This window comes from Sabethes cyaneus, chromosome 2, assembly GCF_943734655.1.
Source record: "Sabethes cyaneus chromosome 2, idSabCyanKW18_F2, whole genome shotgun sequence".
NCBI lineage: Eukaryota > Metazoa > Arthropoda > Insecta > Diptera > Culicidae > Sabethes > Sabethes cyaneus.
The window spans coordinates 168,513,532-168,539,980 of NC_071354.1; the positions used below are offsets into that span (position 1 = coordinate 168,513,532).

The 26,449-nt window shown below is 39.7% G+C and overlaps 4 protein-coding genes across 8 annotated transcripts in view; 3 read left to right on the top strand and 1 right to left on the bottom strand.

Annotated features, from left to right (window-relative positions):
* The first annotated feature begins 2,041 nt into the window (after window positions 1-2,041).
* Window positions 2,042-3,674, top strand: LOC128734450 (uncharacterized). The gene is made up of 2 exons (XM_053828657.1): window positions 2,042-2,675; window positions 2,740-3,674. Exons 1-2 carry the CDS (start codon window positions 2,058-2,060, stop codon window positions 3,547-3,549), a joined length of 1,428 nt encoding a protein of 475 aa, XP_053684632.1. The 5' UTR covers window positions 2,042-2,057; the 3' UTR covers window positions 3,550-3,674.
* Window positions 3,629-4,760, bottom strand: LOC128734451 (NADH dehydrogenase [ubiquinone] iron-sulfur protein 3, mitochondrial). Its single transcript, XM_053828658.1, has 3 exons — window positions 4,631-4,760; window positions 4,509-4,574; window positions 3,629-4,449 (listed from the first exon to the last, which is right to left on the bottom strand). Exons 1-3 carry the CDS (start codon window positions 4,671-4,673, stop codon window positions 3,791-3,793), a joined length of 768 nt encoding a protein of 255 aa, XP_053684633.1. The 5' UTR covers window positions 4,674-4,760; the 3' UTR covers window positions 3,629-3,790.
* A 1,321-nt stretch (window positions 4,761-6,081) lies between these two features.
* On the top strand, window positions 6,082-8,320 carry LOC128737404 (zinc finger protein 665-like). The gene is made up of 2 exons (XM_053832034.1): window positions 6,082-6,351; window positions 6,418-8,320. Exons 1-2 carry the CDS (start codon window positions 6,116-6,118, stop codon window positions 8,306-8,308), a joined length of 2,127 nt encoding a protein of 708 aa, XP_053688009.1. The 5' UTR covers window positions 6,082-6,115; the 3' UTR covers window positions 8,309-8,320.
* Window positions 8,321-13,997: 5,677 nt separating this feature from the next.
* Window positions 13,998-26,449, top strand: part of LOC128733411 (ras-interacting protein RIP3) — a 54,959-nt gene continuing 42,507 nt past the window's right edge. For 3 of the 5 annotated variants that reach the window (XM_053826982.1, XM_053826983.1, XM_053826979.1), the window contains exon 1: window positions 13,998-14,902. The gene's annotated coding sequence lies outside the window, so the exon portion shown is untranslated. The remainder of the gene's footprint in view (window positions 14,903-26,449) is intronic. The other 2 variants (XM_053826980.1, XM_053826981.1) reach the window with 2 other exon arrangements.

The following is a 26,449-nucleotide window of genomic DNA, read 5'->3' on the forward strand; positions in this document are numbered from 1 at the left end:
TTATACTGAAAACTCGAAGTAACACTCGCGCGCCGCGGTGTGGCCATGTTGCGAAACATGCTTTTTTGAAAAATGATTGTTTTTTGATTGAATGATGGAATTAACGCGAATGTCTCATCTGTTTGTCTGTGGAAAAACCATAATTAATTATTAACAAACGAATTTTACACACAGCACTGATGAATCTTACCGCTTTTGTTCCTGCTATTACTCCATAGGTTCCCAGCTACACCCAAAAGTGGACCTAGAGCATTGAACCTGGGATAGTTTGACTACGAAAAGTGGCGTTGTTTAATCACATCTGATGATTTCATATTATTAAAATGGTTTAAATAGTTAGAGTTTTGTCAATATTTAACAAAAATTTGCCACTGTTCAGAATTAGGCACTGTTTTGATTATGGTGCTTGCACGGTGCATACAGCAGTCGCTAAATATTGTTGCTAAACCTAAACCATCCAACAGATCTCCGATGGTTGACAGAGAAACTGCAATATTGGGTGCCATCAATCAGAACTGCTAGAATCAATCGAGGCACGCGCGCCAGTTTTTCACTAACGCGAAATGGGTCTCTTTCATACGAGAAAGAACACGTACCCTGTTCACGTGCTTTATGTGCGTAATTAATACGTAAATTACGTAAATGTGCGTAATATAATACGTAGGCGAATGAACATGAGAGCACAAATTTTATTTATCGCATTAAATGCTTCCAAAATTCAATAAACATACCGACTAAAACGCAACCAAACACTTTATGATGTGACTTAATGGTCACACATGTCACACTGTTTTGACAGGAGGTGCCTGAATTTGCATTTGATGCAATAATCTGTAATTTGTATTTTGCATTCCTGTCATAGGAAGCCATGTTTTAGTGACTAGAATCACAGTTCACTCCCCACACGCTTTACACGAAGCTGAAACTAAGACATATTCACCTAACCTAAGCTGTTGCGTCCGATTCACGAACACTACTTTATCCGAAGCGAAGTTTGTTGTGGGCTCGAAACGAGACGGGCACAAAATTTGTGTTACAAACAAACCCTGCGCATTTATATAGGGATGTCACCGGCCTGGTATTTTGGCACGGAATTACTAAACTACTTTGAATTGATACAAAATTACCGTAAATACCCTCTTGGTATTGGGATTACTATGAAGTACACTCTTAAATGATTCTACCTGTAAATTGGTCGGATTTAGTTAAAGCTAGGTTGAAACTATTCAAAATGCCCTTAAAGTGTACAAACTCAGATTTTGAGTAGTTTTTTAACCAAAAAATTGGTAGTAGGAACTTACAAGTGCGTTATTTGTCATAGAGAATAATTCAATTATCGGTAGCAAGTAGCCAAAATTGGTTGAAATTTTTACCCAAAGTTTGAGTTTGTACACTTTAAGGGCATTTTGAGTAGTTTCAACCTAGCTTTAACTAAATCTGACCTATTTACAGGTAGAATCATTTAAGAGTGTAGAGTAATTTAATCCAGATTACTGAATTACAGACAAAATGTGGGTAATTCCTGATTACTTGCCAGTCAGCCAGCTTGGTAGAAACCCCTTTCATTGCTCGAAGCCAAGGGGTTTCCAGTAAGGCGTATAAGTGCGTAGTAATCAGAGATGACTTTTGTAATCATTTACGAATTAATTAGGTAATCAATGGCAATCAGTAGAGTAATCAATAATAATCTTCAGTAATCATTGGTAATCATGATTAATTTATAGTAATCACAAGATATTGATTACTGGTAATCAGAGGTAATCCATAAAGTAATCAAAAGTAACTTTTTTCAAAGGTGCGTAGTAATCATTGCTGTTGGAAACCCCTTGCTCGAAGCTAACTGGAAGGTGTGCAGCAATCACAGCTGTTCGAAGCCCCTTGGTTTTTGCTTTCGAGTTTCGAGCAATTGAAGTTCTAATAAAACTGGCAACTCTGGTGCTTTATTGTTTATTTTTTAGTTTTTTGTTAACAAAAATATTTTTGTTTGAGTAGTAAACCAAACATTAAAACATAAGCGTTCGCTAAAATTCGCAGATTCGAAGTAATGCTGAAATAAAATGAGCCGAACAAATGTTTCGTGTGTAAAGTGGGTGGACTTTGGTGACCACATGATTTCCACCTTCCTGGAAGTGTACCTGAACAGCGCGTATACGGACGTCACCCTGGTGCTGGCTGATGGAGGTCAATTGGTAGCCAGCAGAATGGTACTTTCGATGGCTTCGAAGTTTTTTGCCGACATTTTTCAAACAGCCTTTAATTCCGCGGGATTTTACTCTCGCGATGCTCAAGAAAGTAAAATAATGATCCCTGATGTAAAATTTGGCGTAATGAAGAATGTGCTGAATTTCATCTATACTGGAGAAGTGAATATGAATGCTCGGGATATGTCGGACTTTTTCGAAGTTTGTAAGTTGCTCCAACTTAAAGGACTTGACTATCAAAATGGTAACATAAGTGGTGTAAAAATAAGCGGCTCAAACATAATCACACCTGTGCAATTCGACTATGAAGAAGTGCAGGAAGTGTATGTTGAAGAATCAACGAATAGCGTCGTAGAGGTGTCGGAAGTAAACATTGCTGAAGCTGGAAATAATGACTCTGTAGAAAATAACAGGCAAACGTCTGAGGAAACCGGAATTCCCGCAATAACAGAAGAAATGGCTGAATATTATGAGGTAAGAAGAAACAGCTTCGCATGTGTTGAATTACTTTTTGAACATAATTTCTATCGTTCTACAGGTTGACGTTGATATTGGAGTTTTGGACACAAACACCGACAGTGAGGATTCGAAGCCGAATTATCAGCAAACGGTTGTTGTGCATAACGAAAATATAAATGACATAACCGTACATACTTCCGACGAAGAACATTGCAAATTTACAGTAGAAGAAATTGGAGAATCTAGCTGTCAATTGAAGAAACGGACGAAAACCACCGAATATGGTACAAGGCTTAATGAAGCGATAAATACAATTATCAATGATGGAGCCAGCTTTCGAACAGCTTCTATCCAATTTGGTATTCCGAAAACTGTTCTTTGGCGTAAAGCTATTAAAGCACCAAACTATAAGGCCGAACGCAGTGAGTTGCCTTCGCCTCGAAAGGAAGCAATCGAAGCACTGAAATCGGGTGAAAAGCTACTAAACATCAGTAAACGATTAGATATACCGCTATCCACGCTGCATCGGGACAAATTGAAACTATATAGTGAAGGCATTCTACCGGATAACGTTTCATTGAAGCAACGAGACAAGGGTTTAGATTTTAAAGACCGTGTTCTGGAAGCTGCACAGCAATGTGTTGCTGGCTACATGTCACAATCGGAAGCGTCCAAACTGTACAAGCTGCCGAAAACGACAATATGGCGAAAGATAAAAGCATTGAAGGGTGAAAGTAACAAAAGCAAGCACGAAGAATCACCGGTGCACACGGACTCGGTCGGGGAAGGGTTGAAGTCCGAAATGATTGAGATACTGGCGGAAAACGAAAGCGATAGTGTAGGAATAGAGGAACATCTTGAACCAGAGTTTGTGGTTGGGCTATTGTAAGCACAAATTAAAAATGATTTTGAATATTACTTCGAAAATTAATAAAACCACGCCAGCCAGAAATTTAAATACCTAGTACCTAATTTGATCCATTCATGTGTGGAAAATCGTTTCGCTATATTTTTATGCAGTCAATGGCGGTAATATAAACAAAATCCATTAAAGCCAAAAGGATGTCTGTTTTTATACTTCATTATTTGGCATTCAAAGCCCCCAACTAATCATAGCGTTGCTGCTGATCCTATTTCTTTTCACTTTCATCAGTTGGAACTTCCTCGGTGGCCGGATTGGCATCTCGGAAGTTCGGAAACTGTTCCCATGGCGCTGATAGATCGAATTTACGAAATTCTTGAGCCAACTCGAGCGGCTCACAAACAACCCGTTTCTTCTCGTCATCGTAGCGCAACTCAACGTAGCCAGTCAGCGGGAAATCGCGTCGTTGAGGATGCCCTTCAAAACCGTAATCGGTTAAAATTCGACGCAAATCAGGATGGTTGGCGAAGAATACTCCGTACATGTCCCATATCTCACGCTCATACCAATTAGCTGCCTTGAATACCTCATTGCACGAATCAATTGGTGTCAATTCGTCTGTATAGGTTTTGACACGAATACGCGCATTGTAGCGCAACGACAAAATGTTATAGATTACTTCGAAACGATACTGTCGACTCGGAATGTCCATTCCGGCAATGTCAACCAGGTTGGAAAACTGTGCCAAGTGGTTGTCTTTTAAAAACTGAAGGACTGGCACAACACCTTCCGGTGCAATCAGTACTTCAAGTTCATCACCGGCGGTTAATTGTACTTTCTGAACGTACTTCGGCAAACATTCCGCAACATATTTTCCAAAGTCAGTCAATTCAGACCGTGCTAACTCATCTGGTTTGCGAACCGTCGCTGCAAATAGTTGAAATGATTTACAAACATAAAAAGGAAAGTAGAACGGCACAACTTACGTCTCGTTTCGGCAGCCGTTTCCGATTTGCAGCGGATAGTTGTGGCTACTGCTGGACGAATCAATCCTTCAAGAAAATTATTTATAATTAAGTTTTCTGTCTTCCACCCGGTAAATACCCACCATTTCGAGCAATGGCCGAAAGCGACCGCAGTAAAGATGCCATCCCGCGACAAGAAACCCGAGAAAATTAAAGAATCCACAAAAATTAAACTATTTTTCTAAGCTTTTATGTAATACAATTCCAAAATTTGACAATATGACAAAACACGGAAAAATGACATTGCATGCAGAGTTGCCATTTTGAAATCTGTGTTTCTAGTTTAAAAATCTGTGAAAATCTGTAAAACTATCGGAAAAAATCTGTTACTAAATCTGTGTTACATAATTATGCTCCCATGAAGAAAAATTAGCATTTTAATGTTTTTGAACAATATGGTTCATTCAACATTATCCAAACGCTTCGTAAATTTTGATTTTGATGTGCAGTAGTTTCGGTTTTGTAACTTTACCTCCCGATTTTTTGTGCCATTTCACTCCCAGTGATAAAATTGATAAACTTTTCTTCAACATGTAGCATATCTGTGAAAATCTGTGATTTTCAAAAATATCTATCATCTGTGATCACAGATTCTGTGCTTTAAAATGACGGAAAAATCTGCGATTTTACAGAAAAATCTATGAAAATGGTAACTCTGATTGCATGCGATGACCAGGCGTATGAAACTGAAGGGTAAAGAAGTAGCTAACATCTTTTTACGCTTCCTACACGTCCGACACAAAAAGAAAAAAAGCAAAAAAGTAACTTTGTTCGGGAGCTTACCAATACTGATTCATCCGAGGGTGAAGTTAGAGCGGGCTACTCACAAATACATTTTGTCCGAGGCAAAGTTTGTTGTGGGCTAGATGAGATGTTGGCTACACGAAAAATGTATGGGAATGACATTTGTGACAGCGGGGTGGCGATGACAGTATGGACCAAGGGGCTTCCAGCAGCTGTGATTACTATACGCACCGCTAGTCCGCTACCAGGGCTACCAGGCTGCGACCAGGGGCTTGCGATGGGTGCCATGTTTTTGTTGCCAACATCTCAGCACATCTCGACAAGGTTGGCAGCAAATCTACCTGTCAGACGGGCGCTATTTCTTGGATTTCTTGCAATAGCGCCCTTCGTTAAGTGGACTGTCAAACACCGTTCGTTAAGATAGGGATAGCACTCCGCTGGCTGCGACACTTTCTGATTACTTGATTGAATACCATTCATTATTGATGGTAGTCATGCTCTTGCGATACCTAAAAACTATTATTGGTTGTATACATTTATCATTAATGGTTAAATTGATTACGTAATTGGGGCATTAAGATTACTAAAATAATAACTCATTCGCACACTAAAATTTTGTACGTCTCTGATAACCCCTTGTGGATTTACTCTGGGAATCGCTAGTTTCGAATAACTTTCAAGTCTGGCATCACTGCCTTTGTACTTATTCCGTACTTTCAGTCAGAGTGGAACCAAACAAAAAGTGTTTGTTGTGATTAATAAGAGAAATTGGTGTAATAATTCAAGTTGAAATAAATACCTTATTTGCGAACATCTCGAAAATTATGTTGTGTGTCGTGCCTGGCTGCAGTGCATCGAATCAAGAGTATTTGGTTGAGTTTCCTCATAACCAAAAGTTGTCGGACCGATGGAAGCAAGCTATCGAGCTCGGTACCGGCTGCCGGCTGTCACCGAATGCTGGTTCCACCCTTCAGAACCAACAGTTATGCTTGGCTCATTTTTCCGGCGACGATCATCCTGGTTCAATTAGTTATCAAGAACCCAGCAACTTCAAAAATTTGTAACTTTTGCTCGGCTTTTGGAAGCAAACCGCAGATTGACATTAGATCTGTATCTTTTTTTTTAGAAATGGAGAACTCGTCCAAGTGTCCAGTTGTCGGCTCTGCTTAAAATTTGACTTTCGCTCAAAAATGTATCCAAAGGGCGGCAAAATGGAACACGTTTCCTTGAGCAGTACCATTCGAGCAGTTATGAAAATTTCCCTAGCTCCGGATGATTTTCTTACCGATATATGTGACTGTTGTTTAATTAAGGTAGACGTTTTAAAAAGTTGGGCTAGGGAAACGTTGCAGCAAGAGATGGATTTCCGAGAAATAATGAACCTGGCACGGAGCGAACTTTCACAAGCTGACGTATCAATCAAAGTAGAAACAGTCTTACTGGAAGCAAAAGAAGAACCAATAGATCGTGGATCATCACCTAACGAAGAGCCAGCAACCTTGATGATTCCCTCAACATCTGAACAAGACGATAAAGAATCGGAAAAAATTGTCGAAAAACCAGAGGCGTCCACAGCAGATGCTATAAAAATATCCTCAGATGAAGATGATCAACCTCTTGCAAGATTGGCTAGAAAACGTAAAAATGTATCAACAAGACGAAGAAAACAAATCTTTCCCGTGGAAAGAAAAAAGCGAGGACGAAAACCGAAACTGGAAACTGTAAAGAAAAGCAAAGAGAAACGTCCTCGTAAGACTTCTTCCCCTAAGCCAGCTCGCCAGGAATATCTTCGCCATATTCTGGCTAAAAAGTGCTATATTTGTAACGTTTCTCTAGAGGATACAGACGAGTTGATTGCCCACTTGACTTCGACACATGCTGGGAAAATAGATTACAAGTGCGACGATTGCAACAAGACGTTCGGTAAAGTAACGATCTATAATCGTCATCTTAGCTGTCATGATATTACCATACGACCGCGAAAGTGCCAGTTCTGTTCTCTGTGTTTCAGTGCTAAAGAAAGCCTAAAAGTACATGAAAATCGAGAACATGGGGCAAATCACGCGCTTCCAAAGCGCTACAATCGACGACATAAAATTTTCCAATGCGAAACTTGTGGAAAAATCTTCCTCACTGATTCCCTTTTAAAGCAGCACGACTTATTTGTACACAAGAAATTGCCAGCTGCCAGTTGCAAGTTATGCGGCAAAACGTTTGTTACTAAAGCTAATTTGGAGAAGCACTACATTGTGCACTCCAACGAGCGGCCGTACAAATGTGATAAATGCGAGGCCTCTTTCAAAACCTCAACGGCCCTAACTAAGCACTCTCTACTGCATGAAAATGTTCTCCCGTACGAATGTCGGCACTGCGAGGAACGTTTCCTTACCCAAGCCCTATATGCTAAACATCGGCAGCTTAATCACAAAAATCAACCAAAAGTTCCTCGATCTATTCCGTGCGGTATTTGTAATGAAGTTTTCTCTCGTTCTGCTGATATCAAAAATCACATAGCTGAAGCTCATCCGGATCAAGAGTATCCGTACTTCACCTGCCCAGAGTGTCCGCAGAGGTTCCTCGAACGTGACCAACTGGAACTGCATGCCAACATACATACCGATCGATTCGTGTGCGAAGAGTGCGACAAGCCACATTGTTCTGTTGCCCAACTGAAAGATCACATGGAATCACATAACCCATCACAACCCTGGCAATGTACCATTTGTTTGAGGAGATTTAGCTTGCAGTCCAATTACTCACGCCACAGGCTTATCCATCAGGATGAAAAGCGCTTCAAGTGTGACTTCTGTGACAAAGGATTCTCTCAGAAGGGACAATTGATGAATCATAGAAGAACCCACACCGGAGAGCGTCCCTTCACATGTCCAGGATGTGGCAAAAGTTTTGGGGATCGACCTACGTTCTACAAGCACCGGAAGCGTTGCATGGAAAAAGAATCACCACCGAGCAAACGTTCGATATCGGCTGCAAACGATGGAGACGATAGCGAGTTTTGAGCAGTGTTTAATGTTAAGATATGTAGTTACTCATGTGTATGAGCATTGGTTTTCGTAACAATATAATATCTTATTGACAATTTGGCATACGGGCGTTTGAGTTTTTATATAATCACCCTCATTTTGTATTCCGATGGATCTTAATTTCGATCGACATATTTCAAACGAGTTGATTCGTCTATTCGATTTTGCTGGCAGGATGGAGAATACCATCCGCTTTCGTGCGACAGACCGCTTCGTCGAAACGCGAAATAAGGCTGAATATTTGAAAAACAAATAAATGAAGTTTTTTTTAAATTAATCTTAATTAATTTTTATACGAATTTAGGACTTTCACGGTTTTTTTATGTCGAAAGTATCCGCAGCGTATCAGCCATATTCTGTATTCAGACGGATCGGTTCTTCAAACCTAGCTTTGAATGAAAGTCGCCAACCGCGTAGAAACTAAAATAAAAAAAACAACTCATTCGAAATAAGTCGAATGAAATTATAAAACCTGTGAAAACGCAGAAAACATAACAGACATCAAGGTCTTGAACAATTTTATGTAACGGACGTTTTAAAAAAAACTGCTCGACTTTATTCGTATATCGTATGCGGCTGCCTTTTAAATTAAATTAAATTGCTATTAAATAAATTTTATCTATATTTTAGTTTGGCGATACGTAGAGCAGGCGGCGCTGATAACCGTTAGATAAAAAATAGAAGGAAAAAATGCACAGTAAAAAAGCACAAACAAATATACTGCCGCTGGAAGCATATCTGTCCCATGTTACAAAACACGAAAATGAGAAAATCACACTCAAAGTTGAAAAACTGATTTTTCTAAAATTACTTAGTTTTCATGTTATTGTTCATCCCTCTTTGAGATAATTGGAGACATTTTCCAGTGGGACAAATTGGCTTCAAATTTTTTCGAGTTTTTCTAGTATAAACACCATGTTTTCGATTCATACTATAAAAATATATCTATACCTATAAAGAAGGATTTCTGTCTGTCTGTCTGTCTGTCTGTCTGTCTGTCCGTATGTTCCTTATAGAATCGAAAACTACTGAACCAATCGGCATGAAAATATGCATGTAGAGGTTTTTTGGGGTCAGGAAAGGTTTTAGTGATGGTTAGAAACCCCTCCCCCCACTAAGAGGGGGGGCTCCAATACAAATGAAACACAAATTTCTGCATAACTCGACAACTAATCAAGCAAAAAGAACAAAATTTGGCATGTGGGTGTTTTCGGTGACAAGAATTTATTCTATGGTAAATTGAGACCCCTCCCCTCTTTATAAGGGGAATTATAACTCCTCTCCTCTTTAAAAGGGGGGGCTTCCATACAAATTTCCTCATAACTCGAGAACTAATCAAGCAAATGGAAGCAAGAATATTTTCTATAGTAAATTAGGACCCCTCCCCACTTTAAGAGGGGGGGCTCCTGTACCAAAGAAACAATTTTCCTCATAACTCGAGAAGTAATTAAGCAAATGGAACCAAATTTGGCATGTGGGTGTTTTTGGAGACAAAAATTTTTTCTGTGATGAATTGGGACCCCTCCCCGTTTTAGGAGGGGGGGATCCTGTACACATGAAATACAAATTTCCTCATAACTGAAGAACTTATCAAGCAAATGGAACAAAATTTGGCATGTGAAAGTTTTAGAGGGCAAGAATATTTTCTATGGTAAATAAGGACCCCTCCCCACTTTAAGAGGGGGGGCTCCTATACAAACGAAATACAAATTTCCTCATAACTCGAGAACTAATCCAGCAAATGGAACCAAATTTGGCACGTGGGTGTTTTTGGAGACAAATTTTTTTTCTATGATGAATTGGGACCCCTCCTCACTTTAAGAGGGGGGGCTCCTATACAAATGAAATACAAATTTCCTCATAACTCGAGAACTAATCAAGCAAATGGAACAAAATTTGGCATGTGAAAGTTTTCGAGGGCAAAAATATTTTCTATGGTGAATTAGGACCCCTCCCAACTTTAAGAGGGGGTGCTTCTGCACAAATGAATTACAAATTCCCTCATAAATCGAGAACTAATCAAACAAATGGAACCATATTTGGCATGTGGGTGTTTTTGGAGGCAACCATTTTTTCTATGATGAATTAGGACCCCTTACATTTCTAAGAGGGGGGGCTCTCATACAAACGAAATACAAATTTCCTCATAACTCTAGAACTAATCAAGCAAATGGAACCAAATTTATCATGTGGGTGTTTTTGTAGGCAAGAATATTTTCTATGGTATATTTTCTATGGATTACCCCACTTTAAGAGGGAGGGGGGCTCCTATCCAAATGAAAAACAAATTTCCTCATAACTCGAGAACTAATCAAGCAAATGGAACCAAATTTTACATGTAAGTGGTTTTGGACGCAAGATTTTTTTCTATAGTGAATTGAGACCCCTCTCTTCTTTAGAAAGCGAGTTATGGCCCATCTCCCCTTTAAGAGGGTGGGCTTCCATACAAATGAAATGCAAATTTCCTCTTATCTCGAGAACTAATCAATCAAATGGAACCAAATTTGGCATGTGGGAGTTTTAGCATGAGGGAGCAGAAATTTTTTCTATGGTGAATTACGACCCCTTCCCCTTTTAAGAGGGGAGCTCCCATACAAATGAAATTCAAATTTCCTTATAACTTGAGAACTAATCAAGCAAATGGAACCAAATTTGGCATGTGGGAGATTTTGGAGTCTTGAATTTATTTTACGATAGTTAGAGACTTCTCACCCCTGTGGTAGGAGGATATGGACTCTCATACAAATAAAACAGAAACTTTTGCGAAACTCAAAAACTAATCGAACTCGAGAAATTCGAGATTCTTCCATAAAACATTAGTCAATACAAGACCACAAAAACTATCTATAGTAACACTAGATCATTCAGGACGAGACGGTCGCGAGTGTTGCCGGTGACCCGCCGTCGGAAGCGCCGCCCACTGGGGGGCTTGCAAAACTCGAGATTGTGACAAAGATCATCCGAGATTCATGATTTATGTACAACACAGGTTAATTTGTGGCAATACGAAGTTTGTCGGGTCAGCTAGTATATATATATATATATAATTATAACGTTAGACAACAACATGTCGAAAATGACAAAATGTAACATGGGACAGTTATGCTTCCACCGGCAGTATAGGCATATTCACTTTTCGCTTTTTCGCTCGTGCTTGTGAGAGGAATACTCTTTTTTGCAAGTTAAAATTTGGGACTGTTAGTCGTAGATGGCGCCAGTCTGGTGTAAGTACAACGGTATTTTGACGTAGGAGTATGTTTTAATACTTCGAAGACAGAACATCATTTCAAGAAAACTAAAAATGCTAGTCACGAAAAACTATGAGAACTATCGAGCGATGAGCGTTGTCAATGCCGCATATAAAGTGCTGTCCCAAATCATTTTCCGCCGTCTATCACCAATTGCGAATAGATTTGTGGGAACTTATCAAGCCGGCTTCGTCGAAGGTCGGCCTACAACGGATCAAATATTTACACTGCGGCAAATCCTCCAAAAGGGCCGTGAATACAGAGTTCCCACGCATCATTTATTCGTTGACTTCAAAGCCGCATATGATACCATCGACCGGAAAGAGCTATGGAAAATCATGGACGAGAACTTCCCCAGGAAACTCATCAAACTGATTAAATCTACGATGGATGGTACACAGTGCTGTGTTCGGATTTCGGGTGGATTGTCAAGTTCATTCGAATCACACAGAGGGCTTCGTCAAGGTGATGGTCTTTCATGCCTGCTGTTCAACATAGCGCTACAAGGTGTTATGAACCGAGCGGATATTAACACGCGGGGCACGATATTCAACAAATCTAGTCAATTCGTCTGCTTTGCCGATGACATGGATATTATCGGCAGAACTTCTGTAGCGGTGGCTGAACAGTACACCAGACTAAAGCGCGAAGCAGAAAAGATTGGGTTAAAGGTAAATACGTCTAAAACAAAGTACATGCTGGCCAGCGGAACCGAGACCGAACGACACAGCTTGGGCAGTAGTATATTGTTCGACGGCGATAAGTTTGAGGTAGTCGATGAATTTGTCTACCTTGGCTCACTGGTAACGGCGGACAATGATACCAGCCGTGAGATTCGGAGGCGTATTATCAGCGGAAGTCGTGCTGACTATGGGCTCCACAAGCAATTGCGGTCAAGCAGACTAAGTTCCCGTACAAAGTGCACCCTGTACAAGACGCTTATTAGACCGGTTGTTCTCTACGGGCATGAAACATGGGCAATGCTCGAGGAGGATCTGCGAGTGCTCGGAGTTTTCGAACGACGAGTGCTAAGAACGATCTTCGGCGGCGTACAGGAGAACGGAGTATGGAGGCGGAGGATGAACCATGAACTCGCACAGCTCTATGGCGAACCTAGTATCCAGAAGGTAGCTAAAGCTGGACGGATACGAAGGGCAGGGCATGTTGCAAGAATGCCGGACAACTACCCTGGAAAGATGGTGTTCGCCTCAAATCCGGCAGGAACAAGATGACCAGGAGCGCAGCGAGCAAGATGGTTAGACCAGGTGGAGTGAGATCTGGCGGAGAGTACTCGGTGTCCGAGGAATTGGAGAGCGGTAGCCCTCAACCGAGTTACATGGAGAAATTTTGTTCAACAGGCTTTGTCTTAGGACTGCAAGCCACCTAAGTAAGTAAGTAAGTAAGTGTCACGAAAAAATTAAAGGTTTTGAACGCTTAAGCCTCGATAATTCCTCAACCGATTCGAGAGATATGAAAACAATTTTATTTTAAATATTTCCTATTGATATATGCATAAATATCAAGTATTGTCATAATAGATGAATCAACCAATCTTGTGTCAGTACATATTTGCTTATCAACTCTGAAACGACAATCCTATACGTACCATTTACCATACTTGCCGTGTCCGTAAAGTGTTCAACCATCCCTTACGTACGACAGTTTTCACTTTTCATTTTTGCTTAGTTTCAATCGAACGGCTGTCAAAACGTTTGTTTTTTCACTCAGGTTGAACTTAGTTTCGCTCTGGGTTGAATTTTTTAAACGACTCTTTCTCTCTGGGTATTTTTACAGTTTTAATCCCGCCATGAGCAATACACTGACAACCTGAAAACGTTTGTTTATTCTCCCGAAAATGTTTGTTTATTGAGTGGTCGAGTTGGCTTGGAACAAAGTGGAACAAACCCAGGTTAAAAAACCAAAACGGAGACGCTAAACGATATTCTGTTTAAAATCTGCTCAAAATTGATGTCTCGTGTGAAAACGTTGGTGACGGAATATAACTTCGTGCAAATTAGCGAGGTTCAAATAAAAAGGTGTTCAGATTTAAATCATCAAACGAACGGAATTCACGGTACGAATCGTCAAAATAAACCGAAATAACTTGCAAATTAAGCAAACGTCCGTTATGAAGCTTTATACACAAAGAGAGCTTTCTCTACTTTGGATGTCTGTTCTCTGTGCTTTTATTCAAAGTTCGAGCAGTGTTTGCTCGGATTTTCGAGCAGATTCTGACATTTTTCGATCTGGCATCGCTGACATGTTGACAGTTAAACTTGACACTGCATGTTCTTCGCTCGATTTTTAGCAGGGCGAAAAAGGAAAATTTTCCTTTCGCCATCGTCGCGGTGCGCGTTTCCAAAAATTTCTGCTGTATGTCGCGGTAGATCGTCGAGGAAGTGTGAACATACATCGGTTAGTACTCGCGAGTTCAGATTAATTTTTTGGGTGAAAACGTACTCCGAACCAGCCGAAAAGTATTATTTGTGGTAGCCGGAAGTGCGCTTGACTTGTTTACGGTATTTTTGCCCGCAGGCTCCCGGAGATATCGGATTAAATTTAGATTTTTCCTGATCAGCCTCCATTGGTGAAGAAGTTTCTTGCTGACATTTTTTTCATTTACCCTCCCTCTTGCGTTCACACTGCTGCAGGCGTAAAGTGTGTTGGAGTCAGCATTTTAGTGTTTGTGTGGTTTGAATTACTTCATTGTGGCGCTTGGTGGTAGTTGTTGCGTCAGTTTGCATCGCATCCAGCAGCGGAACGGTCACCGCGACTCTCCCTCGCTTTTGCCATCGTTGGTTGGCTGACATAGGCTCGCGCCAGGTGTGTGAGTGATCCGTTCCGTTTATACATTACATCCAGTGTTGCGTATCGTGATCGCGCGTTTCATTCAAAACTGCATACATTGTGTTATTACTGGTGCGTGTCAGTGTTGGTGTTTATAGGTTTTCTCTTTCATGCAACCCGGACTACAGGAAAAGAAAAAAAGGAACGAATCCATCCATCGTTCATCAATCGAAAAAGTGCGGTGTCCCGTTTTTCTTTTATCCCGTCGGCTTCGCTGTTTGTGCGATATTTTGCTCGGCGAGTCATCGCAGTTCCGACGTTATCCCATAATCTGGGAGCGGGCAGTGGCGTGGAGAAACTAATTGACTTGAATCGCTGAAGAGTAATTTCAGCAGTTGGGTTGGACAGAAATCCTTGCAGAAAATAAAGGGTTCCACGTTTATTACGGCTGGGTGCTAAATAAAACCAGAAGATTCAAATTCTTGTTTGAGCGCTGATGTCGTGCGCTGGAATTGCTTTTCTAGAAGTTCCATAGGTAAGTGTCGGTCATAGTATTTTGTGTCTTTAACGATGCTTTTTGGGGGGTGCATGTAAATGACATTTTAATTATAACACTACAATAACACCAAAATAAATTTATTTTATTCCCAAATATGCATGTTATATATCGTAAGAAAATTAACAGCTATAATTTTGGAACAAATTGCTGTTAAACTCGATTTTTAACATTTTTTGGTCGGTTGTGTGAAAAATGTATCCATTTCTATTTAACTAATGTTTCTTATTTGCATTATGCCTAAATACAATAGAGCACGGGAGGGTATTTTCGGCCCATTAGATAGCAATCGCTTCTATTTTTTCGGTCTATGGCCTAGTTCTAGTGAGAGAACAGGTGGTTTTGACGCAATCTTAATAAAAAAAGAAACAGATTACTTACTGGAAAATTACTTATGGAAAATTGTATGTCGGCAATGTATTCTTAGCGAAAGAAAAGGAAAATAAGCTCAATTTAGAAACCTGCCGAAAATACCCTCCCATACCATACCATATTTTTAGAGGTGAATAAATTTAAAATTTAAAATCTTTAATCAATAAAAAAATAATACCACGCGGAAGGACTATTACGGTCTTTATTAACTGATGACTTTATAAACTATAAATTTTAAGAAGATATTGCTTATTTCTGGCTTTAGTTTTTAGTTTACTTCTTATATAACAGATAGCTATAATCGTTCTGAGCAAACTGATGCAGTTTATTTTGACCTAACAGCGGCATTCGATAGTATTAACCACGAGATTGCCATAGCCAAACTGGAAAAGCTAGGATTCGGCGGCAGAGTTATCAGTTGGTTGCGTTCGTATCTCACTGGCCGTCGGCTAGCAGTGAAAATTGGTGATAATTATTCTGAAGAATTTTCTGCTCCATCTGGAATTCCCCAAGGCAGCCACCTAGGACCGTTGATATTCCTTCTATACATCAATGATGTGAATTTTAAACTCGAAGTTCCCCGTTTGTCCTTCGCCGACGATTTGAAAATCTTCTATCGTATCAGCTCTATCGCCGACGCCCACGTGCTTCAGCAACAGTTAGACAACTTTGCAGACTGGTGTTGCACAAACCGTATGAAAGTTAATCCGAGTAAATGTGCCGCGATTACATTCTCAAGGAAAAAAGAACCTATCTCTTTCGACTACAAGCTTTTAGATACTAGCATTGGAAGGACTAACTGCATCAAAGATCTAGGCGTGCTTTTAGATAGCAAACTATCGTTCCAGCAGCATATTTCATATGTAATCGGGAAATCATCTCGTTGCTTGGGATTCATAATGAGAGTGTCTAGGAATTTTACGGACATTTACTGCCTGAAATCTCTCTACTGTTCACTCGTTCGTTCAGTTCTTGAATATTGCTCGGTAATTTGGAACCCTCATTACCTCAATGGAGTACACAGGATCGAAGCTGTCCAACGAAGATTTGTTCGATATGCTCTTCGGCGGTTACCGTGGAATAATCCACTCCAGCTACCAAGTTACGAAAGTCGTGCACAACTTATGGGACTTGACTCACTGCAAGTGAGGCGTGAGCTTTCACGTGCTATGCTGATTGCCGATCTGCTAACCAATCACATCGATTGCCCTTCGCTTCTCGGCGAATTAAATATCAACGTCCGCTCTCGAGCTCTTCGTGATAGTGCCTTCTTCAGATTGCCTGTTCGACGTACTAATTACGGAACCCACGGTGCTGTCATTGGTCTGCAGCGAACCTTTAATAGAGTTTCTTCTGGATTCGACTACCACATTCCACGTTCTAGAATTAAAGTGAATATTTTAAGTATACTTAAGCATCATTAGGACCATCTGGGTCTGTTGACTGGTAACAAATAAACAATAAACAATAAACAATAAACAAGGTCGCATAATGCATGCAAAAGAGTTGATTATACGACGTTTTGAAGTCAGATTTGTCACATTTTGCATGTTGTAGGATAACACAATGCACAGTGGTCCAGAAACGAAAACTAAGTGGAAATTTACTTTTGCGGCTAAGCGATTCATAATAGCTCCCTGCAATGTTCAGCAAATTTCTTCAACTCTAAAAGACAATTAATGTGAAATTAACAGCTAAGTTCCACTTTGGCTTGTAAACACATAACACGTAATAACTTTTTGTAGAAAAGAGGTAGAAGGATGATTTCTTCGACAAAGTTGTAATTAAAGAAACTTTGCCAAAGACATAGTGGCCTTTTTTAATAGTTTCTATCTCAGCGCGTTTTATGTAAAGACCTCAAAAATCACTTTGTCGCTAATTACTTCAAATTTAATGGTTTTATTGCATCATAATGTTTTACAAAGTTGTTTCTCTTATCAAAAGGCATATTTTTGTAGAACATTGTATGTTGAAAACTCATACATGAAGAATGCTATTAATTTTACGTCCAAAATATGAATTAAGTCCTCTCGTTTTACGTCTCAAAGTTTTTTATGACCGATTTTTCCCTCCCGTCCCTCCATTAGTAGACGCAAAACAAGATTTGAGTGTATATGTAAATAGTGTCGGTCGTGTCTTGTACACAACTCCTCTAATTTTTTCAATACTAGCTGATTCGGCAAACTTCAACTGAATGAAATTCGGGTGAACTCTTCAGGTATAAGCTTTCCACTTTTTATAGGAGTTCCAGATTATCACAGAACGTCTGTTTCTAACAATTGTGAGGAACACACTCAACTGGGAGTTGTTGAGACCCTGGAACAAAAATACTCGCATATTCAACCACTGTGGTAAAGACTCGAAAAATGAGTATTAACGCTTCTAGCATGAAACAGAAGTGGAAGCGGAAAGCTAATAACGTTAAAAAAATAAAATAAAATAAAATATAGGTTATTAGTTTCCACGATTAAAATTTAGATAAAACGCGCGCTTATTTTGTTGCTTGTTTAAAAAATCTCTTGTTGTTCCCCTTCCCATCCGGTGCTCAACATCGGAAAGATAAAAACTTTTTTAAATATATGTAGTGGCCATAATGTTCCTTGATGAATCACCTCAGACAAAAACAGAGATGACGATATGCCGAAATCCTAGAGATTCTAATATCTGTTAGAAACATGTTGGTGGAAATGTTGATACAGTACTAGTTCGATTTTGGCACATGTGCCACCGAGATATGGCCATTTTAGAAATCAATTCTGGAAATGTTGACAATAACTTTATGGCCATTTTGGAACATGACCGATACCGTACCGACCAATATGGGTGTCAAGATAAGGTGAGGCTTGAAAATCCTGAAGTTTAACACCTATGATGTGGTTTCGAAGATGCCCCAAAATGATCACTTTCGTTGATGTACCCGTAACCTGCTTCAGGGTTGCCAGCTTAATCTGGAAATGCTTTCATTGTTAGTGGCCCCTAAAACCTCATAAGTTTCTCAACGGATTTCCGTTCTCTTGCCACCGATCGACTTGTAAAGAAGTCTAGTTTTGCAACAAAATAGGAATTTTATTAAATTAGACAACATAGATAAAGATAGAAGCGATGAAAAAATCGGGTTTTCACATACCCTTGGATAACCCGGAACTTCCCCGGTTTCTACTGGCTACTGTGAGTCCTGAAATGTATCAGAAGAAACTAGAATAATTTTCTCTTCGAATGCAATTGGTTCTATCTAAAAATGTCTTATTTTGCAGAAGTTATAGCGGTTTGAATTTTATTGAAATTTTGTTCGTTCCAATAATTTTGTTAACCCTTGTGTGTAAAGCCAAACAAAGTACAGGTCCTACATTCCGATTTCGAAACTTCTGTTTTTCTTCAACGTACTTCACCGCCGTCTTTTAGGTCAATTACGCAACTAGTGCTACGATCCTATTGATTCTTACAGCGTCTCACAGCTGAGATTCGCACATATGACGACTGGTTCGTTACTCCAGCATCGTACCCTGAGGCCATATGGGAAAATTTTCCGAAAAAGAAGTACCTACACATTAATTTCAGCAAAAACAGACTGCTTAAATTTCGTCCTATATTTTTTTTCATGATATTGTTTTATGTGGTAAACCACATTTCAGTTCAGACTAGTGGACGCGGTGTTCGTTGTATGTGTTAGGCAGTTTATGAGCAAACCAGAATTTTTTCATTTAATTCCTTTAAATCCATTTAATTCATTTAAATATCCACAAAATATTTGATACTAGAAGACCCGGCAAACTTCGTACTGCCACAAATTGGACGGAATGTTTCAGATTGTGAATTTTAGATGAACTGAGAGAACCGCCGGTTTTTATAAAACGGAGTGTATTATAGGTAGTCGGTGTTAAGTCAGACCGAACCAAGTGACAAAACTCTGATTTCGAGAAAAACGCGTTCAAAGTTTGCTGCTCTGTATGGTTTATAGCTATCAAGCGTTCGAAATCATTTCATAACTCTGGCTGTTTGCAACATTCATGTAGTCTGATTAGAGTAACATATAGCTTAGAAAATTCTAGACCGTTTGCTGTCATTAACTCATTTTTTTAAATTTTGCGACTTGGTCCGGTCTGATTTAACACCGACCTGGTATAAGTAGAATCTTGCAGTTTTTTAAGGAGTTCACCGTTTCTTGAGTCGATTAAACACCAGATTTTCAAAGAAGGTGTTTAACTAACAATCGTATTAAGTCATTAGTAAGAAATGACAATCTGACAAAATCTGAAAGTTTATTATTGGCTACACGTTGAAAACATCTCAGTTTAAAAGTTGGTTGGTCAATTCCCAATACACAATGGTTGAATTGGTGGAAGTTGCTTCGAAACTTGTCTCATAAATTCTACTGATTGTGTACTTATTTTTAGTAAAAGGTGAATTCGATGGCATAAACAGTACCTTATTTTAGTCTGCTCTCTAATTATATGCAATATACGTTAAAACATTCCTGAGAACAGAATGCCGAAATGATGATGCTGAAACATGTCATTGTGCTATGTAACGCTCTTAAACACTTTTTATTCGCTTTAGCACTTTCGTCCTCTTATCATCTTCCTATAGTGTATGCTGGTTCTTAAGTTAACCAACAACAGTTATGTAATATGTTTTGTTTTATTTGATTCATAAATTGATTGATAAAAATTAAGCGAAATAATTGCCATTGCCGAATCCCAATAACTGTAATTCGCAAACTACGTTAGTATTAATTACTGATCCAGTTAACTTCATTATTTCACAAAATGAATTGACGTGTTAATTTCATTTCTAACCGCCTCCTCAAATATGTGAAAATACTAATAAAAGTACCCATTTGCCTTGAATCAATTTTTATTCTTATTATTCCTTTGGTAATTCACGCACTAAAACAATTTAACACAGAAGCATAATTTTGTGCGCTTTTTATGCTTTTTAGGGGTCCAATACGAAATGAAATCGGCATTCTTCATTTGGCGATTGGGAAGTGTCAATTTTTAGTCAATTTAGTGCTTCAACCATTTATATGAATTTCATTACTGATACTTAAGGCTTGAGCTTAGGTTTATCAATAAGTTATACCTACAACACATTACATAATGCTGATTATTTTCTGATTTTGCAAGTTCACAAAAATGGTTAATAGCAAGATTATCCCTCGTGTAACAAAACGTGGCGATTTCAATGAAGGTAACATGTGTTTGTATACCGTGATAACGGCGCTGTTAAAAATCGTACATGGCATCGGTCGATGATCATAGTAGCCGGTAATATAGCGCATTCAGTGTGTTACTGGTTTTATATGGAAAACTAATTTTACGAGTTTTCCAATCTCTTCAGTAAATTTTTCTATTTTCCTCGCCCTAAAGACATAGCGGTGGTGGAAACGATCTAATCGTGATAATTCGGTTATTTGAGGGTTGAACGAGAACGAGCACTAATAACCATCTTTATAAAGGTTATTAGAAGAGTAGTCAGATTACGATCACATCACTTACCAAGGTGAATCCCGATCCAACGAAACCTATCCTACTAACAAAACGCAAATCCTTCCTGTAATCTTTGCAGGGATGCAGAGGTTAACACGGTCCCTAAAACAACAAAGATTACACTAATATTCCTTCCCCAACCCTACATGATTTTAAGGACGTCGCCGGCGCAGTTATTGATCCTTTAAGTATGGAGAACTAAATTTTGTATAGTGAGAATCATCGATCAATCTCAACCCCGTTCATTTGATTTATTGTGCAATTTTACTGATTCCGGTCAATCACTGAGTGCAACCGTTGATATGTGCAATCAGTGTTAATTAAGCTATGCTACTACTTGAAGACTTTGACTTTAAACAATTAGCGATTTTTGCTAATTCACGAAATGATAGCTTCTCGGAGCACCATTTGTGCAAAATTGATTTGCGTGATGTCGACATGCTATCCGAGCAAAGATTCAGAGCATATTAAAAACAAAATAGGATACCTTGATGTCACGGATTTTGATTACTCGGTGTAATTTCATTTTGGTCGACTTAATGGTAGTTGATATTATGGAAAACGCCCTGAAATTAAGTTGAATACCTACTTACTTTACTTTAGTGCAACGGTCCGTTACCGTTCCAGCGCTGAACGAATTATGGTCCTCCAGTACCGTCGGTCCTGGGCTGCCGTTCTCCAATCCCCACGAACACCAACTGAACGTACATCGTCTTCGACAGTCCATCGGGTGCGGGGCCTGCCTCGAAGTCTACGGCCTCTTCCTGGTTCTCTGCTGCAAATAGTTTTGGCTACTCTTTCGACGGGCATTCTGACCACGTGCCCAACCCACTGCAGCCTGCCACATTGCACTACCTTCACTATATCAGCATATTTGTATACTTGGTGCAGCTCGTGATTCCTGTGTCTGCTCCACACTCCATTATCCATTTTGCCACCAAGTATAGATCGCAGAATTTTACGCTCAAAAACCCCAAGCACTCGCCGATCAGCTTCCTTTAGCGTCCATGATTCATGTCCGTAAAGAGCCACCGGGAGGATTAGTGTTCTGTAGAGCGCCAGTTTTGTGCGAATTTGCAAACTACGGGACTTCAGCTGGCTACGTAAATTGTAGAAAGCCCGATTCGCGGCTGCAACTCGTCGTTTCACTTCGCGGCTTACATCGTTGTCACATGTCACGAGTGTACCAAGGTATATAAATTCCTCCACTACTTCAGCAACCAGCAACCATGTATTTCGTTTTGGCGGTGTTAATGGTAAGTCCCAATCTCGCCGCGTTCCTTTTAAAGGGCCTGAAGGCCTCTTCCACTGCTCTATGGTTGATTCTGATGATATCGACGTCATCCGGAAAACCAAGAAGTATGTAAGATTTCGTGATGATAGTTCCATTCTTTTTCACGTTTGCACTTCGTAATGCATGTTAGATAGTGCATCCCCTTGCTTCAGTCCAGCCGACGTCACGAAAGCAGCTGAGGTCTCACCCGCTGTTCTAACGCATGATTTCGATCCGTCCAGCGTCGCACGAATCAGCGTAACTAGTTTTGTCGGAAAACGATGTTTTAGCATTATCTGTCGCAGCTCATTTCGTTTGACTGAACGTACGCTGCTTTAAAGTCCCCAAACTGTCGCAGTGGCCTTTCAACCCAATGCCCTTCTGGCATATATAAAAAAAGTCCACAAACAGATGGTGTGTCTGCAAGTTGTACTCCAGGAACTTGTCTAGCAACTGAGGCAGGGTAAACATCTGATCCGTCGTGCAGCGACCCTCACGAAAACCAGCTTGGTACTCGCCGACGAAGTACTCCGCTTGCGGTCTCAGTCTGTAGAACAGGACACGGGAAAGCACCTTGTAGGCAGACATGAGCCATGTAATTCCTCGATAGTTTATTTCAGTAAATTTCACAAGCAGCATAAGTAACTTTAGCCTCCCTTAACCAACTTCAATCGTTTAAAATCGAGGTTTCAAGTGACTTTGTAAAGGTTTCGAGTTGTTCAAACGCCATTACTATGAACATATCTTTTACAAATATAACACCTTTGAAACTTATATTTAATAATTAAAGCTTTTCTATAAAATATGAATGTAATTTTAAGTAAATAATTCATTTTTCAAACAGGTAACCATCCTGCCCTGTGGAGGTCCTCGTGTTGCCCCGGTATGTTTGAGACCTACACAAGTAGTTTTTTGTCACATTTTTGGCAATATAACTTCAAATATTTCGAATCAAAATCGTATAGGAAAGTGATTTGTATAATAGAACAACTGTTTAGCAACAGCAAATTGGAGACGACATGAGTTTTTCGTAACAAAAACTAAAGCTGAGCTGAGCTTAGGGTGCTCGTCTTACCCCGGGTTCCCCTATTTCTCCAATTCATCAGCAGATTCTCTTCGTCATTCTAATGCTGTTTTTTGTCTCTATGACTAATTCTTAAATAAAATGATGTCAATATCCTTTAGTTTCTAAAAAAATTGCCGGTCAATTCTTGTAACATATTGCCCTTTAATTGATACCTACTGATTTATGGCGCCCATGCGCTGGATTAGTAGTGGACATCAACACGTAATGCTTCGAAAAAATGCCTATGTTTGCATTGGATATCGATTAGTAGTTAACGCCATTCGGCTAGATACAGAAAAGATAAGAAGCACTAACAACCAAAATAATTGGTGGTGAAATGAAATTAGTACGGTGAAGCCCGCAGTGCGAAACAAACCGTACCGCACCGCACCGAAGCATAAGCACAGTGAAATGCACCGCCTCACTCACGGTGGTCGCGCACTATATTGATGGCGATGGATAAAACGTAAACGTCAACACCACCGCATCACGTCATTCCACTCCACTTCACACTGATTACTGAATGCTAATATATACCCTTGAAGATCCAAAGTGCGAAGAAACAAAGAAAAGCGAAATGGAAAATTCACGTCCTCCATCGAAGGGGGTTTTGACGAAAGGAACGATCCGAGGGTTGATGATGAGGGTATGCAATGCAACAACACAAGAACCGCGGTTTTGGCGTGGTTTGATAAAGGAGATCGAATTCATTCCTTTGCATCGATACTGGGTTGGGTGGGAGCAGTGGGAGGTAACGAGAACAACAGCAACAACAAAAAGGTGCGAAGGAAAGCTCCTCACGTCATCGTCCCGTCGTGGTTGTCGAAGCTTATAGTTTTCTCTCTTTCTCTGGTTCGCAAATATAGCTGACTGGACAGCAGTCAAATACGACCCGGATTGATTGGGATACAACAAGACGAAAAAGGGTTACGCGATAGATGTAATCACGAGAGGGTGCGGATGGTTCGCAGGGGTAGAGATATTTTTTTCTGCTTCTCCGCGATGAGACTGTTGGAATGGAAGTGAAACGGAGAGGTTCGCGAGAGATAGACAGGTTTTCTTCCAAAGCTGCCGTCATCATCATGAGCATTGTAAGGTTGCGTTGGTTGAAACTATAAAGACTGCGAAGAGTGTCCGTCTATCGAACGGTGGATTATTCGACAGGACTGACGACTAACGACTTGAATGGTGTGTGTGAGAGAGTGGGTTCGTAACGAAAAACGCGAGTTTCTGCGGTTATTCGCGCTTGTGGTTGTTGTATTGACGACGATAATGGCTGCTCGATGGTAGCGAGTTGATTGTAGCACAGACTGATGCTGTTGAATGTGTGAGAGCGCTGCGAGTGGAAGTAATCCTTTTTTGTCAATTGGAAAGGCGATATTTTCGAAATCACAGTCATATTAAGAAGTATTCTAATAGAAGACGTTTGTGATGATGTTGAAGCTCACAAATAAAATTCGGATATTAGGGGCAAAGAATGTATGCACCACAGTTGTTGAATGAAAACGCTGCCAAAATCTTAAACCAGCTTAGGTATTGTAAACACAAAATAGGAAAAAAAATGTTTTGATTACTGAATTGTAGACTGTTTTTATTGATCATTATGTATGAGGTTGATTTCCGTTCGAAAAATAACATACAATCTTCTGAAGTGATTCAGAATAGTGTAAAATGGTAAAAATGTCTTACTCTCTAGAATGCTCTCAAGTACGTGTTGTAGATGTCATTACCATGGACAGGCTCTAAAAAAGAATATTTTACATTTGTCAAATGTGATTAAGCTTTTGCTTTGCTTATCACAATAATAGGCGAAAGTGTGTATCCGAATGTCTACTTCAGTAATAGCCTAACCATGGCAGTTACGCTTGTAACTTAGCCAGAATAGAGAAAAGCTTCCGCTAGTTGGACCGGTACAAAAACTACAGAGGCACGTTGATTGGATGTTATGATCTCGATACTTGTTTGAATTTTTCATCGCTGTAAAAATATTATAAAAAACTTACTTCAAATCATATTTTTCTGGCTTGCTGAGCCAACTTTCTTACCTACATTTTTAAAAAATAAAATCTTTCACTACGATGCTTGGTTCCTAAGATATGAATTTTTAAAGTAAGTGAGGCCGTTGTAAATTATCTTTAAAGTTTTGAAAATTGTCTTTAAAATGCGTGTGGCAAAAAGATTGTTGGGCATGAGTCAAAAAAAATTGTGTATAATTAATTGGCTGTGGATTCTGTATCCTAAAAAAATTGAAAATAAGTGTTAAAGCACGAAATAAATGTGGAGGTTCAAACAATATAAAGGTGCGCTTAGATTGGCAACATATGGCATGCATTCTTTTCCAAACTGTTGCCCGATGTTTCCAAGCAACTATGCCAACGTGTCACAAATGTTCAGATGGCGACAGAAGCTACATTAAGCAATGATATTCTACAGATGTTCCGGAACCTCCCGCAGGCCAACCCGTAACTTCATGGTTTCCGTATATCATTTAGAGCAGCGGTTCCCAACCTTTTTTTGGTTCGCGTACCCCCTGACGGATTTCCCTATACTATTCTGCAGCGAACTAAAGTTTTGGCGAACCCCCGTTTGGGAACCGCTGATTTAGAGAGTAAATAATTACTACATTTTAAAAGACACCACATTCGTATCTTTTCAAACTCGCTCAAAATTCGGGTTTATCCCCAATTACAAGAATATCCATATGCGTCGTGCATTTGTTATTAGCATTACTTACTTTAGTGGCAACGGTCCGTTACCGATCCTGCGCCGAACGAATTATGGTCCTCCAGTACCATCGGTCCTTCGACAGCACACACCCACCGGGTGCGGGGTCTGCCTCGGAGTCTACGGCCTCTTCCTGGCTCTCTGCTTGTTATTAGCATTAGCATATATAGCTGCACACATCGTAGGTGGCTATATAATCGCCTTATATACCTGGTTACGTCCGAACAACCGCAGGGGAAGTGGGTAGGAATGTTAGTGTAGCATCTACTTTTGAAAGTGCAGGGAACCCATACTACCTTCATAGATGTTACAGGAAAACAGAGTATATCATGTTAGTAGGGCAAGGCAAACAATAAGGATCATGAGGAAGATTTATTCAATAATAAACTGTATATAGTATATATTGAGTATATATGCAAAAATAGAACAATCTCACCAGCAATCCGTCACATGAAATACAATTGCGTCATTTGAATTTCCATCCGTGCATTTATTATCCAATAATTAATTAAATTATTTTTTTCCATATCCATGATATCCATGTCTATTATTTAAACTTGTTACAGCCAAAGTTTTAATCGTACTGTACTGCCCATAAATTC

What these genes read in the sequence shown, in the direction of transcription:
- LOC128734451 (XM_053828658.1), bottom strand. Translation starts at nt 4,673, where the DNA reads ATGGCATCTTTACTGCGGTCGCTTTCGGCCATTGCTCGAAATG. An exon ending in TTCGGCCATTGCTCGAAATG is followed by an intron (nt 4,575 to 4,630) that starts GTGGGTATTTAC and finishes ATTTTCTTGAAG; the next exon opens with GATTGATTCGTCCAGCAGTA. An exon ending in AACGGCTGCCGAAACGAGAC is followed by an intron (nt 4,450 to 4,508) that starts GTAAGTTGTGCC and finishes AACTATTTGCAG; the next exon opens with CGACGGTTCGCAAACCAGAT.
- LOC128734450 (XM_053828657.1), top strand. Translation starts at nt 2,058, where the DNA reads ATGAGCCGAACAAATGTTTCGTGTGTAAAGTGGGTGGACTTTGGTGAC. An exon ending in AAATGGCTGAATATTATGAG is followed by an intron (nt 2,676 to 2,739) that starts GTAAGAAGAAAC and finishes ATCGTTCTACAG; the next exon opens with GTTGACGTTGATATTGGAGT.
- LOC128737404 (XM_053832034.1), top strand. Translation starts at nt 6,116, where the DNA reads ATGTTGTGTGTCGTGCCTGGCTGCAGTGCATCGAATCAAGAGTATTTG. An exon ending in CCCAGCAACTTCAAAAATTT is followed by an intron (nt 6,352 to 6,417) that starts GTAACTTTTGCT and finishes CTTTTTTTTTAG; the next exon opens with AAATGGAGAACTCGTCCAAG.